The sequence below is a fragment of the Monodon monoceros genome, unplaced genomic scaffold (assembly GCF_005190385.1).
Source record: "Monodon monoceros isolate NGI ecotype Baffin Bay Population unplaced genomic scaffold, NGI_Narwhal_1 Super_Scaffold_7, whole genome shotgun sequence".
In the NCBI taxonomy this organism is placed as follows: Eukaryota; Metazoa; Chordata; class Mammalia; order Artiodactyla; family Monodontidae; genus Monodon; species Monodon monoceros.
This window is the reverse complement of record NW_021703784.1, coordinates 387,600-404,151: the sequence shown is the minus strand read 5'-3', so window position 1 is coordinate 404,151 and position 16,552 is coordinate 387,600. Positions and strand designations below refer to the sequence as shown.

The window sequence follows — 16,552 nt, the reverse complement described above, 5'->3', positions numbered from 1 at the left end:
TGTTTACCTTCATGTGTATTTATACACTCTCATTAAAGCAAACAGTACCTTGACACAGATGTGCTGGAGTAAGACACGAAGGACTGGAAACATACTTTCTTTTAGTTCATCCACAAGTGAGCTATAAAAGAAACACAGCCACGGTTTGTAATACACCTATAATGACAATAAAGTAGCAATTTTCCTTGAATCTGTTCTCAAAAATAGAGAAATTTCTACCTTTTCAAAATCCTAACTATTAAAAACAATCTCCCCCTATACTGCAAGCATTGCGAGTGCATGGATTGTAAAGACAAAGTGTCACAACAGAACACCAGTCACCACGCCCCAGGTGCTCTCCGAGCTGCTGTGAGCAGCCAGCCAGTCAGGGAGGGGCAGGGGTGCAGTCCTCACAGGGCCCTTGGACTGCCGACGACGTTTCATATTAAGGCTGAAATATATCCTTTTGAGGTAGAGGATAGACTGAGACACAGTACCACCTAGTGGTAGCTCAGTGAAATGCATTTCTAACAGTACCTCTCCAAACTGTAACCCCAAAAGAAACTATTATAAGCCCAGATTGGACCCATTTTCAGTGTTAAGTTTCCTTGCACCATTATAGGAATATTACTGCAATTTGTGACATCATGAATTCATGGAAGAACTAAAATGAGTGTTTCTACTTAAAACATCTTAGTTATTTAATGTTTAAAAGTCCTTAACGAGACACTCGCTCAAGGATCAGACTGCACCTGGATTGAAGCATCCACACCCCACGTCTGCACCCACAGCACGCACCGCGGCTGCTTCCAGGTATGTACACACTCTCACATACACATCTTCCCCTTCTTCCCACCACCTCCATGCTGCTGCCGAGTAGCCAGTTAACAGAAAAGAAAAGCCGAGGACACAGCAAACATGTCTTCCTCAGTAAAGCCCAGACACAGGACTTCGTAAGTGAAGCTAAGTAACTCTTGAGGGGAGAATTAGTCTATCAATTATTGCTAAAGAAGTTAAAAAAAAAAAAAGTGGCAAGGAACAAAAAGATGGAGACTAAGAGGAGAGAGAAAAAGAAAAGGCGGAGGCAGACTTGGAGCGGCTAACACTAAGGCCGCTGTCAGAACTCAGAGCTGACTTCACAGGCTGGCCCACAAACTGCAGACCCCTCATCCCCGCAACAACACCCCAGACCACACAAACCAGATGAGCTACCAAGTGCTTTATTTTGAACCCTGAACCACAAACAGCCCAGACATTTCTTAATTTCTAAAGGTGTCAGAAATCCTGGTTTAGTACAGGGCCCAGAAGACTGAGGGGGAGGGACAGAGAGTAAAGATTCAAGCTGTGTGTGTTTCACCTGACAAACTGGACTGCCTGGTTTTTACCACTGATGGCCGGAGAAGTGATGGCAAGGGGGGCGTGATGGGAGCCTTTGCCCACTTCTAACATTAATATTACATAGAGCATTCGATGGAAAACACATCTGATAACCTGGAAGAGAAAAGAAAATTCAGTTTAAGGCATGACAGAGAATCCCAGGGCCTTGGAGACCGTGATGCAGACCACAGTGAACCACTTCAAGGACCTGAAGTTACATGAGGCTGATGCAGGTTTTGCTTCAACACTAAGGATGCACTTCCTGGACGATGACCAGGTATCAATACATGCACAACGCAGCAGTGTGAAAGTGCTGCCTACAGATAATGATAGGAACTCCAGCTGGCTTCTCTGCTCCCCCTCTCACACTCCAGCCCAGAAATTAGGGACTATAGAGAATTAGTTGTAACTTACGAAGGGCAAAGGATGCTACTGATTACCCCTTACAGAAAAGAGGAAAGTGATGATTCTTTACACCTGTATTACACCTGAAGCTTACAGAGCACCTTCCAATATACCATCACACATCATTTACTCAGCTACTTAATTCATTCATCCAGTAGATAAAACAATTTACTGGAAACCAAATATGTGACAGGTATTGCATTAAGCATGTCCACGTGTTACTAGATTTGACAACACTTTCTCTGAAACCTCTCAACTCCACGAGGTCAGCAAGGCTTTTCCATTTTGTTAATACTTTTACTATAATTTCTACTTTATACATAATAAAAGACTCCCAAGGTGAGTTGTCCGAAGTCAAGTAATTAAAGGTCAGGCCACAGCCAATGTCGCCCAGCATCAGGGCAGCACTTTCACAATGAAGAACACCATGTCCTTAGAGACACTGTTGCCTGAAAGGATAATTTCCCAACCTCCTTATCTTCTAAAATGTTAAAAAGGGCTCAGGAATTATGTTTTACTGTGAATGTTATCACATCCATATTTCAAACAGAGAAGTGACAATGACATAATAACAAAATATGGGACGTTTTCTAAACAGCAGGCATTGTACAGAGGCGTTCTTCCCTGTAATCCTCCTGAGAAATCCACGAGGAAGGGAAGCCTTTCACCCTCTTTGTCCAGATGAGGAAACCGAGGTCTCACAGGAGGACATACAGGCAGTGAGGGGTGAGGCCCAAGTCTGGACAAAATGCAGAGCCCTGAGTGCCCAGGGCCTTCTCATTCACACATCGTTGCCCCTGGAAACTAGGTGTATCGCAGCCACCAAAAGCACAGGACCTTGGTCCGTCACGTTTTTTGCAAACTCCTGTTTCATTAACAACATCCAGGTTTAGTAACACCCTACTGCTTAAAAAGCCGTTAACTCCAGTGTCCAGAGCTGCAGGGCTTCGAAGGTCACTGGGGGCAAATCCATATATGAATGCTAACCAGGAGCGTGTTTGCACAATCATCCACTAAAACACAAACACTAACATAAATACAGGGGCACGCGGGAACTGCTGAGGGAAACTGGGAAGTCTGTGACTGTCTAACTCTTCTTCTCAGAAGAGTTTGGTAAATACTTCTGTAAAAGTAATGCTCAGGGGGCTTCCCTGGCGGTGCAGTGGTTAAGAATCCAGCCAATGCAAGGAACACGGGTTCGAGCCCTGGTCCAGGAAGATCCCACATGCCACGGAGCAACTAAGCCCGTGAGCCACAACTACTGAGACTGCACTTTAGAGCTCGCAAGCCACAACTACCGAAGCCCGCGCACCTAGAGCCCGTGCTCCACAACAAGAGAAGCCACGCCATGAGAAGCCCGTGCACCGCAACGAACAGTAGCCCCCGCTCACCACAACTAGAGAAAGCCCACGTGCAGCAACAGACCCAACACAACCAAAAATAATAAATAAAACAAATAAATTTATTAAAAAAAAAAAAAGTAATGCTCAGTAGCTTATCTTTTCCTCTACACAGGTCACACTGGAACCATTCTTTATGCCTTAACCCAACAAGAACTTCCTGTGGCCACCAGGTACTTGGATATAAGCCTGGAATGAACAGTGGGCACCACGTAGTGATGGGGATGATTTTCATTATACAAACGTCCTCAAGTCATGACAATGACCTAGTGAGTTCACACGGCATCACATCAAAAGCTTCCAGCATCCCACGACCCGCATGCTTTCACTTCAACCAGTAACTCAGTGGGGTCCTGTCTCCTTTACCTTATCTCCTTCTCTGTGAATTGGGGAGCACAGCAAATACAATCCATGATAGGCCAGTTCTGGTATGTATTTTGCTTGGTTAAGGTTTCTAAAAAAAAAAAAAAAAAAAGCTAAAGATTAGTTAATGGATGTGATTTCACTTGGAATAGCTCCTAACCCTATAAGCTATATCTAAATGAATAAATTCTACCTGTGCGCCAATTAGGGTAAAATGGCATTAAGGCTTCTGATGGAGCAAAACTCATTGTACCATAATTAAATGTTAGCACTGGAAGATTTAATGGCTCACCTGGCTTGTGTAACATGAAATTTGTGAACTGGTTCAAACTTAGTCAATGCAACGAAGACCTGGAAAACAGAGACAAAGAAAAGGCCTGGTTTTTCCCACTCTTTAAGTATTAGCCTGTGTCCTCGCTCTCTGAACTTGCCCAAGGTTCCTGGAATTCTCACTTACCTCTACACAATTCTGTATACATTGTGGCTTTTCTTTCAGGGAAAACTTGAGCAGAAGCCTTAAAAAATTCTTCAAGACGTGAAAGATGGCATTTCGAATTTGACAAAGGTCTCGGGAAGAAAAAAAAATATTCTCTTCATCCTCTTGTTCTTCAATCACTTCATCCATCTAGATTATGAAGAAATGTACAGCTGACTGTGTAGTACTGCCTAACAGTTTGTCCCGACTGGTTTCAACGTACCCAGTCAAGGGTAGTGAAACTCCAGGTGGGCGCTGGGTTGCTGACCAGGTGCCTCGACTGCTTGGGGTCTCCACAGCCGCAGCTGCTAGCCACTGGACCAGATGGAAGCTCTAGTTCCATACTTACACGTCAGTGAGATTTCTTGGGTTTCTTAGAAGTTCTGGTGTCAATGAACCTCTACCACCCTACCTAGTCACATAAAAATTAGGAATTAACGTTATTCTATTATGTTCTATGGACGAGAGTCCTCAGGATACTTCGACCACCGTCTCTAATGACAATAAAATAATGTGGCAAACACACCTGTTGGCCTGTGGTGAGCACATCTGGGAACAAGGCGGGAGAGAGATGATGGGGAGGTTGGGAAGATGGTAAGGGGAACATACGCTCAGCGGTACATGAGGCGACTGCAAGTCCTACGGGAGGGATGGCGGACGGCACGCTAGGGCTTTGGTATAATCGTGACCCCTGAAACCCTACCTTAATATAAATTCTTAAGTAAATCAGATATGCTTCACGACTCCACTCCCTCTTACCTCCATCTCCTCTTTCCTGGGGGGCCTTCCTCTCTTCCTACTCTCCCTTGGGTTGGCCTGAGCATTCTTCAGTTGTTCTTTCTTTCTTTTCGGATTCAAGCTGGATTCCTGAGGCCAGCTCTTCTTTAGAATCTGAATACATTTGTCAAACATCACTGGGTGGAAAACTTGGTTGGCTATACTGCCTATTCATAAAGAATAAAGAGTAAGCAGGGTAGGTTTAATTGTCTTGAAATACGTCTGTAACAACAACGAAAAATTAAAAAGCAAAACCAGACTTTTCCTTAACTTTGAATAACAGCGAACCTTTAGCAAAAAAGTTCCATTCAACTTCAGCCCTAGGCAGTGAGCTACAGGCCTCATCATAAATAAACAATGAGATTTCCGTAGCTGGCTGTAACGGAGTAAGTGGTTTTACACTTTTCTTCCTGCCATAAACAACTATACAACTGGACAGAAATTTACAAAGTGACCATCTAAGACCCAGAGCAAGAGGTAGCCTAGCCACACAACCACCGAGAAAAGGGAAACCAGTGAGATAAACCCTAAAATTGACCCGATTCTGTGTCTGGAGGCAATGTCTGGACAACAGCAGAAAAATGATGAACCCAAGCACATTCTGATGGACTTACTAAGTCAGGAATACAAGGATCAGTGTCAGGAAGGCAGCGTGGCTGGAATGTATGGAGCAGAGCACTGGAAACGAGGAAGCCACATGGAGACAGTGCTGAGAAGTCGGCAAAGGGCTGACCTTAGCTAGGACGCATGGGGCGAAATCCATGATGGTGGGCAAAGAAAACCTCCAAGCAGGTGGGAGATGGACAGTTTTCGGAATGCACACAGGGGAGAGATACGTCGGAGCCCCAGCCAGCCATAGTGACCTGGAACATTCACGACACACTCGGAGAGAAACACACCTTAACAGCAGGGCTAAACTAGCTCCAGAGTAAAGGCTACTTTACATCTGCCCCAACAAAGCTTTCAAACAAGCCTCAAAAAGACCAAGTTAATGCACCAATAGCTGCCTATCAAAACATACTTAAACACTACTTAAAGGAAAACAACAAAACCAAGACACTCAAAAACTTCACATTCAAAATGTCCAGCATCCAATAAAAAGGTACCGGGCTGGGCTTCCCTGGTGGCGCAGTGGTTGAGAGTCCACCTGCCGATGCAGGGGACAGGGGTTCGTGCCCCGGTCCGGGAAGTTCCCACATGCCACGGAGCAGCTGGGCCCATGAGCCATGGCCGCTGAGCCTGCGCGTCCGGAGCCTGTGCTCTGCAACAGGAGAGGCCACAACAGTGAGAAGCCCGCGTACCAAAAGAAAAAAAAAACGTACTGGGCATCCAGAGAGGAAAATGTGCCCTGTGGTGAGAAGAGAATCGTCACTAGAAACAGTCCAAGAAATGACAGAGCAAGCAGAGAAGAACCAACCGTAGGGCAGATATTATAAATAAGTTCAAGAATTAAACAGTAGCAAACAAAGCAAGAAATGAAAATATTTTAAAGAATCAAATGGAACTTCTGGATCTGAAAAAGAAAACGTCACTGGGTGATCTCAACAGCTGATGAGATGCTACAGGAACAAAGGCATGTGAACTTTAAGAAACAGAAGCACAGAAACAAAAAGAAATTAATAAAGGCCCTGGGACCCATGGGAGAGTATCAAGCAATCTAACATACGAGTAATTGGAATCCCATAAAAAAGAGAGGGAAGAAAATACCTGAAGGAATAATAACTGGAAAATTTCCAAATATGTTAAAAACTACAAATTCACAGACCCAAGAAGCTCAATGAACCAAACTATGATGAACACAAAGGAAATCCCACCAAAGGGTAGATAATCTAATCAAAACTAATAATCTAATCAAATCAAAACAAACTAATAGAGAAAATCTTCAAGGTAACCACGCCAAAAAAAAAAAAAAAAGACAAAAACACACAGAACAGCAATGATAAGAGTCATGCAGACTTCTCATCAGAAGTGAAGTAAACCAGAAGACAATGAAATAACACCCAAAAAGCACTGAAAGAAAAAAATCTGTCAACCTAGAATTCTATATTCAGCAAAAACATTCTTGAAGGTGAAAGATACTTTCATGGAATCAAAATCCAAGACGATCGATGGCTAACAGATGCACAGCATGAGAAGAGTCAAAGAGTTCTTCAGGCCAAAAGAAAATTACGTTAGATGAAATCTTTTAAAATGAAAAGACATTTATTTTTTCATTTTCTAAAAAGATTATTTAAAAGATAATTCAGAGAAAAATGTTATGAATAAATTGTGTGGTTTACGACACACAGAAATTCAACTTATAACTACAACAGCACAAACAGGAGGGGAGAAAGGAAAGCACACTGTCTTAAGGTTTTACATTATCTATAAATAAGTAGATTATCGGAAGATAGACTATTAAAGTACTTATTGTACACCCAAAGCAAGCACTTAAAACATACACACACAAATAAGTATAGTTAATAGGCCAAAAGGGGAGATAACATGGAATACTAAAAAAATACCCAATCGAAAAAGGGCAGGAAGAGGGGAAAATGGAACAAAAAACAGATGGAACAAACAGAAAATAAATACCAAGAGGGCAGGAACCCAACCATATTGATAACTAATTATCTAAACTGTCTAAATGTCCCATAAAAAGGCAAAGATTGTTGAGAGGATGAAACCCAGTGATGGGCAGTCTACAACACTCTGTTTAAATACAGACGTGCAGACAAATCACATGTAAATCATGAGAAAGGGTGTGCCAACCTAGGACGAGTCACATGATAACGAGAAAGGCCATCTTAAGATCAAAGTAGGTTTCAGCACGATGAATACAACCAGACAAAGAGGGACATAACACCAAAGGGGAGACACGCAATCACAAATATGTTTGTAACCAGCAGACTTTCAAAATACCTGCCGTTAAAATTGGCAGACTTGAAAGGAGAAACAGGTAAGTTAAAACTATACTTGGAGATTTCAATGCTCTTCTCAGTAACTGAGAGAACAAATAAACAGACTATCAGAAAGGATACAAAAGACCTGAACAACCGCAGCAACCTACTCAATTTTGACAGAAAAGAGGTCCCCCAAAGGCAGAATGCACATTCCGTTCAAGGCAAATACAAGATTCACCAAGTCAGACCTTGTGCCGAGCCATTTAGAACAAAAGCAAAAAGTCAGCAATTTAAAAGTACTGTAGTCATATAAAGTATGTGCTCTGATCTCAACATAAATAAAATAGAAAGCAATTACAACATTTCAGGAAATTCCTCAAATATTTGGAAATTAAACACACTACTAAATACCTCAGAGGTGTAAAAAGAAATCACAAGAAAAATCAGAAAACTGCTTTGGCCTGAATGGTAATGAACAGATTATCAAAATCTGTGGGATGCAGATAGAGCAGTATATATAGAAGGAAATTTACAATATTATGTATATAAGAAACAAAGAAAAGTGAGAATAAAGATCTTAAGAAGTTAGAATAAGAACAAATTAAACCCTAAATAAGAAGGCAATAAGAGATAAGACCAAAATCACTGAAATAGAAAATGAACAATAGAGTATAATCAATAACAGCAAAAATGGGTTCTTTGAAATGATCAATCAATAAATCTCTATCTAAACTGATGAAGGAAAAAAAGAAATGCAGATTACCAACATCAGGCCTAAAAGAGGACATATCACTACAGATTCTACAAAAAAAACACTTCTTTCAACGAAAACTCCAGGCCCAGATGGCTTCTCTAGTGAATTCCACCAAAAATGTAAGGAAGAAAAACAACCAATTCTTCACAAACTTCCAAAATACAGAGTAGGCAAGAACACTACCCAACTCATTCCATGAGACTGGTATTACCCTGAAACCCAAACCAGATGAAGGTATCAAAAAAAAAAAAAATCCCTTATCAATACAGATGCAAAAATATTCAATAAAATATTATCTAACTGAATCTGGCAACATATAAAAAGGATTAAACACTATGACCAAGGTCATGCAAAACTGGCTTAACATATGAAAAAATCAATGAATATATCACTAGAATGAAGAACAAAAACCACACAATCACCTTACAGATGCACAAAAGCAAATGACAAAATCTAATACCCATTCAGAGTAAAACACTCAACAAACTAGGAATAATAACCTGATAAAGGCCATCCTCAAAACACCCCCAGGGGGCATCATACTTAAGGGCAAAAGACTGAAAGCTTTCCTCCTGAGATGGGGAAGAAGATGCCCAACTCCCCACTCCTATTCAACAGCGGACTGGAGCTGTTAGCCAGGGCAACGAGGCAAGAAAAAGAAAAAGCACCCAGACAGGAAAGGAATAAGGAAAATTATGTCTATTCACAGATGACATGATCTTATATATAGAAAATCCTATTGGAACCAGTAAATGAGTTTCACAAAGTTTCAGAGTGCAAGATCAACGATCAAAAATCATAGCCAAGGGACTTCCCTGGTGGTCCAGTGAGTAAGATGCCATGCTCCCAATGCAGGGGGCCTGGGTTGGGTGGGGGAGGGATGGACTGGGAGTTTGGGGTTAGGAAATGCAAACTGTTATATACAGGATGGATAAACAACGAGGTCCTAGTGTACAGCACAGGGAACTATATTCAATATCCTGTAATAAACCATAATGGAAAAGAAAATAAAAAAGAACGGGTGTGTGTGTGCGTATGTATATATATAAAACTAAATATTAACATAAAATTGGAAATCAACTATACTTCAATAAAAAAGATAAACTGTACTTCTATACACCACCAGTAAACAATTCAAAAATTAAATTAAGAAAACAAGTTCATCTACCATAGCACAGAAAAGAATAAAATACTTAGGAATAAATTTAACCAAGGACGTGCAAGAGTTTTGTACCCTGAAAACTACAAAACAGGGGCTTCCCTGGTGGCGCAGTGGTTGAGAGTCCGCCTGCCAATGCAGGGGACGCGGGTTCGTGCTCCGGTCTGGGAAGATCCCACATGCCACAGAGCCGCTGGGCCCGTGAGCCATGGCCGCTGAGCCTGCATGTCCGGAGCCTGTGCTCCGCAGCGGGAGAGGCCACAACAGTGAGAGGCCCTCGTACCGCAAAACAAACAAACAAACAAAAAACTACAAAACATCATCAAAACCAATGAAAGCCCTAAATAAATGGAAAGACGTTCATGTTCACGGATTGGAAGACTGAACACTGCTAAGACAGCAACACTCCCCACACTGATCTACAGAGTCAATGCAACCCGTCAAAACCCCAGCTGCCTTTTTGGAAAGAAGTTGCTGCACAAATCCTAAAATTCATATGGAAATGCAAGGGATCTTGAAAAAGAACAAACCGTGATCAAATATTAAGTATCAACAGCACCCCAACCATAATCCAGAAACATTTAAACACAGAAGGTAACTGGCAGAAGTACGACTTGCTGGAAAGCTGCAAGTGGCCCTACGAGTAACAGCCAGACCTCAGCTCTGGGATGAATCTCAACCTTAATCAGAAGGCGCTGCGCCCAGCAAGGAAGAGAAGAGTGAAACTGGGTTTCCAAGGCCACCACTTTGCTAAGAGCCCAGTTACACCTGAGATATCGCTTAGCAAGTGAGTTCTTTGGGAGCTTATTATTTCAAGTCATGATGGGAGCATTAACAGTAAAACAAATCAGTGTTCCAGGCTTTACATATCTCTTCACTAATTCCCAAGTCATATGGAATAGGCCTTTAACATCTATTATGAACGCGCTGACATGAGCAACGTCGAGCTGCAAGGCGGCTGACCCTGATTCTCTTCCACGTGAACTCAAGGTCTCACAGTTGCAGCTCCCTCTGCACCCCACCCTCTCCTGCCCTGGGCTGGGGTGAGTGGGGAGGAGGGACTCCTTCATGGCTCCCACCCGAAGGAAGCGGGGGAGCATCACAGACAGACCCCTCCCCCATGCTTCCTTCCTCAGCCTTACTAACTGTGCTCTGGCCTATTGGATGAGAACGGTCCCAACTACTGTCCACACCCACGCGGGGGAGACAACAGTTCCCCCTCCCCCCGCCCAGCACTTTTCTCAGCCTGGACAGGGTGTCAGAAGGCAGGGCGGTATCGGAATGGTATGCTGGGTGGGGTGGGTCGGAGTGGAGCTCTGAAACACCCCCTCCAGCCTTACCCCTCTCATACTGCTTATATTAGGTTACAAACCCAGCATAACAACATCAGAAAACACATTTACAGTTAAACAGGAGAGCTTTCTGGAACACCTGTAACATGCCATGTGCTTCACAGATTCCCTCTCACCTAGCCTCCCAGTGAGGAAACAAAGTACAAGTACAAAACAATGTAGACAAATTAAAAACTAAAAGCCCTGTCCTATCACACCAAACACACATACTGTACCTGGTACTTCCAGCAGCAGAAAATAAAGCCCAGCGGCATGAAGGCCAAATTCCCGCTGCTGGGCACTGACGTTTTTCTTAAGAACCGTCTGAACGAAGTGATGGAACAAGGCCATCAGCGCGTTGTGGGAAATGCTGTTCTCCATGAAGAAGGTCCAAATGCTCTGGGGGAGGGGCGAACCATAAGAGCCAATAATTAGAGAAATGGGATAATCTCCTATTATCTGATTTTTCTGAGTACTTTTAGTGCCCTATAAAAAAAGGAACAGACCATTCTGGCTCCTAATTGTAAATGTTTGTCATCTTCATAGGGACTAAAACAAAATTTAAAAGTGTATTATTCAAAATTACAAGGAGAATTCCCTGGCGGTCCAGGGGTGAGGACTCCACGCTTTCACTGCTGAGTGTCTGGGTTCGATCCCTGGTTGGGGAACTAAGATCCCACAAGCTGCATGGCGTGACCAAAACAAAACAAAAAAATTACAAAGATAAATAACTATACAAGAAACTTAATTACCTTTCAAAATAACTTTGGGTAAGTTTGAAGCACATATATTTCTGAAATTACTATACCTAAAAGCTACACCAAGACTATGGGGGCACCCTATATCAGTAATTATGCAAACAAGTTACTCTCCATGTAGGTCAAATGTACCCCAATTCATTTATCACTCAAATTACTAACTGAAGAAATCAGGGCAACTTATTTAAATTGAAATGTTCCATGGGCAATGGGAGCAGGAGAGGAAATACCAGAAAGTGTCTCCCTCAAGAGATTTCAGAAATAGCCTAGGTAAGACAGGAAATAAACCCTAGAGCATAAACCACAAGCTTATTAATTTTATCACTGTTCTATGCTTTCTCCTATTAAACATGTGAACAGGAAATAGGTTATTTGTATAAACCAAACATAGCAGGAACTAAATATGGTTTATTCTGGGCTACTTTAAAAAAACATAAGCTCACAAAAGTTCAAGAAATCAGACCTTGTATACACTGCTTCCCTGAAAAGACAGGGAAAACTCTCCTCTTTCCTTCACCACGAAGCTTCTGGAAGAAATGAGTTACATCCTCATTCCTAAGGCCATCTCAGCTCCACTCACCTGTAACTGTGACCCTGGGGGACCCAATCACCTCTGCAGCATTTCATACCTGATAAAAGCTAAGTTCACAAAACTCTATTAACTCCATCTGAAAAAAAGGCCCTAGTTGTTAGCCCTCCTCCCCAATTTCCACAACCGTAACTCCAGACCATGCCGTAACACACATTTAAAAACACAGATGAGCAAAACACAGCTGAACAGTTGGCTGTTGAACAACACAGGGCAAGTCGAAAGTCCTTGTGGAATTCATAGCCGGCCCTCTGCAGACACAGTTCCTCCACATCCATGGTTCTGCATCCGCAGACTCAAACAACTGGAATCGTGGAGTCCTGTAGTTACTACTGAAAAACTCTGCACGTAAGTGGACCTGTGCAGTTCAAACCCGTGTTGTTCAAGGGTCAGCTGTACTGTCCCCAGGGACCTCCCTGCGTATAGCATTTCCCACTTCAGTCCATCTTCGGTTAAGAACATCCATCTGAAACATATCTTCAAGTCCCTTAGTCTACTGCTCACTAGAACCTCTTCCTCCGAGAGCTGGATGTGAGAATGAGTGGGTTAATCTATGTATGATGCTTAGACCTGAACCTTGTATACCACAAACACCTCACCCTCAAACCCCACCGTGGACCCCACTTACAGCTCAGTCCTGTGTGCCCCGCCCTGCCCCCATCCCCTCGGCACCCGCTGCCCGTCCGCACTGTGATGATCCCTCCGTAGGCTACCCTAGGACCCGCATTACTGCAATCAACATTCTATCCATTTGTGAAGACTTGCCTCCAGCTAGCTACTTTCTTTCTGGGACCCACCCAATCTCACCACGCTCCCTTTTCCATGCCCCTATGAGATGGCATCTAACCTGTCCTAGAGCAGTTTTTACAATGCAAACTCTGGTGGCCTGGTGCTTCTCCATGCCTGCGGATGTGGTCGCTGGACATGCCTGGCCAGTGCAACGCGAATGGGCGCCCCAAGAGCCAGTGCTTAATTCTCCCCTCTCCCCCAGGTAGGGGGAGGCTCTTTACCTTAACCATCATGTTACCTGCCGAGGTACTTCATGCAGTTCTCAGCATTACGCTTAATGAATGTTTAACAGGATGATTTAATTTTTGAACAGCTACATGAAACCTCTAACTGAAATATTTTTGGTAATTTAGATCTTTCAGAGATGTTAATATCTAAGTATTCTTTGTTCTGCTTTAGAGTCCGCTCAGTTTTTGAAAAGCAGTTAATGATCTAAACAGTAATAGGTAGAACTCAGTATTTAAAGGAACTCTTTTTTCCATTTTTAATTCAACTCATCCCTTTTCAGTTTTATATCCAGCTTTCCTAAACTTAAGGCATGCCCGAATTGTTATTGCATTGTCCTTGGCCAACTTTTCCTATTTGGTTTATCTGCTTTCCCAGCTTGCCTTGGCCTTTATTGTTTTCCTTTAATTTGCTGTTGTAAACAGTGGTCATGACTTGAAAGAATCACAGATTAATACCTTGAACCTCTGGAAGGAAAGCTATGAGGCTACCCCAATAAATAAACCACATTCTTTATGCCACTCTTTATCATACTCCTTCTGACCTATACACTAAAAAGACTAAGCTTTAGATGATAATAGGGCCTTTTATCTTCCACTTCTGACAACTAAATGGCTAGCTTGATTTTTTTTTTTTTTTACCTCTGTAGCTCCATGCTCTCCAGCAGCAAAAGTTAAAAGACTGTCATAGAGATTTGTGAATGCGCTCAGTCCGGTCTGCACGATCTCTGCTTCTATGGTGGGATCCAGAGGCTCAGTTTCCGTGAATTCCAGTTCCCATACTGTGCCCACCCATTCTAGTGGGAAAATGCAATGAAGTCAACAAATGTTCTATAATAAGAAAGACCAATAAGCTTTAGACGCTGAGTACATTCATGAAGAGAAAAGTTTACTAGGCACAACTCACATTTAACTATACCATACAGGTAAGGCAGATTTAGAAGGAAGCAGAAGAGGTTAGAACATCTTTTTTTAATCATTAACTGACAGCTGGCTATTAGGTTGGTCATCATCTAAAAATATCAAGAAGGAAAACACTTTTCAGATGTAACAGTTTGGGGGATGATCCAGCCTTCCCGTATGTTCAATCTGGAGAAGAGAAGGTTAATAAAAGGTTGCCTCAGCTGTCCCTTTGTGAAAGTCTTACAATCAAGTTAATAAACCCAAATAAAGTGTAGAACACAAAGGGACAGCTGAGGCAAATGACTATTTAACATGCTTTAATTATTCATTCACTCTTCCCTAACTGATCTCCTAACAAATACAATCAGCTTCCTAAAAATGTTCTTGCATCTTTTCCTGCCTTTTTCTCTCATACATTCTCCCACTTATTTTATATGCATATTTTTAAATGCACACCCATATTTCTGACCTCATTTCTGAATCGAAACTGCGAAGTCCCAGTGATAAAAGATCTGGAATCAGAAAATCAATATATTCAACAAATGACAGCTATTATCACGTCTACAATGGATAGGTGTTAAAGCTGTAGTAGACAGTACAACAGTAGAGAGCAGATGGAGACTATTCCTGGGGGAGGCTGCAGATGGAGACTATTCCTGGGGGATCCTTCAGCTGCTCCAACACGTGGGGGTTACCAGGGAAAGAGACACCGAGAAGGGCGTCCCAGGCAGAGAGGACCCCATAACAAAGCACAAAAGGAAACAAAGTATCACCTGTTTAGAAACCAACACCATCGTAACAGCACTGAGCTCAGCTGTGAAGGGTGAGTTGTTATCAGCACTTACTCAGCAGGTAGTAGAATGCGGCCGGTCCCTAGGGGCCTTCCCAGAACAGCCCCTCCCCCCATGCGCTCCGCCTGCCTTTGTCTGCAGAATAACTTGAGTCAAAGGATAAACTTAATGAGAAAATTGAGAAAATGCAGAAATAGAGAAACACAGTCCAGCAAAGCCAAATAATAATTAGCCAATAAACAAAGTCAAGGGCCTTTAGTTCCTCCTCAAGGACTACAGATACTAGTCTGAGCCATGTCCTTTGAGCCGTTTTGCAGACACTGAAACGCCCCCCCCACAGGTGGGAGAACTCAACTGCTGCCCACAAGCGCGGTAGACGGGTTGGAACCAGGCTGATGATGCTGACCCCTGACTACCTCACCACCAACCAACCAATCAGAAGAATATTCACCAGGTGATCACACACCCTTCAACTCTCCTCCCTCACCCTGTCTTTAAACTCTTCTCCTGAAAGCCTTTGGGGAGTTGGGGTCTTTTAAGCACAAGCTGCCTGGACGCCTTGTCGGTTCCTGCAATGAAGGCTGCACTTTGCTTCACCACAACCGGGGGTCAGTAGATTGGCCTTGCCGCGCACGGGCCAAGTGGACCCAAGTTTGTTTTGTTAACAGCAGGTGCAGGTATTAAATCAATCTTCACGAACGCCCACAAAGTAGATCTTAGAACCCCCATTTGACACAAGCGACCGAGGCCCGCGAGGCTCGGGTGCTCAGCGGCGGACCAAGGCACCGGCCCCAGGTCCGACTCCAGAGCTCAGCTCTGGAAAAAGAGCACCCGCAGGGACAGGTGAAGGCTCTCGCCGCAAACAGAGGCTGTGGTAACTCAGGAAGCCGGGGGAACCACTGAAGGGTCAGAGACCCGGCGGGTCACGCTGGCCTTTTCAAGGTGGTCCCGGAAGGGGTGTGGGACCGAGTCGGGATGGAAGTGCTGGCACCAGAAGGGGCAGGAGGTGCCCCAAGCGCCGAGACGGGCCACAGCGAGGGCGCGGGTTGGACCGCAGCCTCGGGAAGCGGCGGGCGAGGCTGGGACGAGAGGCCGCCGCCACCAGAGGCTGGAGGTGGGGGAGGGGGGCACCTCCTGCCCTTCAGGGAGGATGGGCGCCCGGGGACGCCAGCCGCACCCCTGGGCCTCAAGTTCAGGAAGTCGGCCCGGCCCAACAAACAGACGCGCTGCCGAAGCCTCGGCACCTGCGGGGGCTGTCCGCGCAGACCCGGAGGCAAGGCCGAGAAGCAGGAGCACAGAGCGGAAGCAGCCCGCGGAGAAGCGCCAACGCCGCTGCCCGGCGCGACCCCTCCCCAGCACCGCCCGCAGCCCCCAGGCCCCGGCCGCGTCCTCACCTGGACTGAGGTCCAACGGGCACCAGGGCTGCAGAGCGCTCGCCAGGACCCGCCAAGCCGCCATGACCGCCGCTCGCCTCAACTTTCAAAGCTGCTCCGGCGCGCGCGCCGAGAAGACCCAGCGGGCTCAGGGGGACACGGGATTCGCACCAACCAATTACCGCGCCCCGCCGGTCCCCCCGCTGGCCAATCAGCAGGGCCT

General features: G+C 44.3%; 1 protein-coding gene across 3 annotated transcripts in view; it reads right to left on the bottom strand.

The window, feature by feature from the left end:
- The window catches only part of NCAPD3 (non-SMC condensin II complex subunit D3), a 57,664-nt gene extending 41,191 nt beyond the window's left edge, over positions 1-16,473 (bottom strand). For 2 of the 3 annotated variants that reach the window (XM_029208619.1, XM_029208620.1), the window contains exons 1-9: positions 16,351-16,473; positions 13,905-14,059; positions 11,139-11,301; positions 4,759-4,943; positions 3,982-4,149; positions 3,817-3,875; positions 3,528-3,615; positions 1,337-1,470; positions 49-121 (exon numbers count right to left, since the gene is read on the bottom strand). In XM_029208619.1, coding sequence (XP_029064452.1) covers positions 49-121; positions 1,337-1,470; positions 3,528-3,615; positions 3,817-3,875; positions 3,982-4,149; positions 4,759-4,943; positions 11,139-11,301; positions 13,905-14,059; positions 16,351-16,414 — 1,089 coding nt within the window. In that variant the 5' untranslated portion in view covers positions 16,415-16,473. Of the gene's footprint in view, positions 1-48; positions 122-1,336; positions 1,471-3,527; positions 3,616-3,816; positions 3,876-3,981; positions 4,150-4,758; positions 4,944-11,138; positions 11,302-13,904; positions 14,094-16,350 lie in introns of all 3 variants that reach the window. The other variant, XM_029208621.1, reaches the window with a different exon arrangement.
- Between the last annotated feature and the right edge of the window lie 79 nt (positions 16,474-16,552).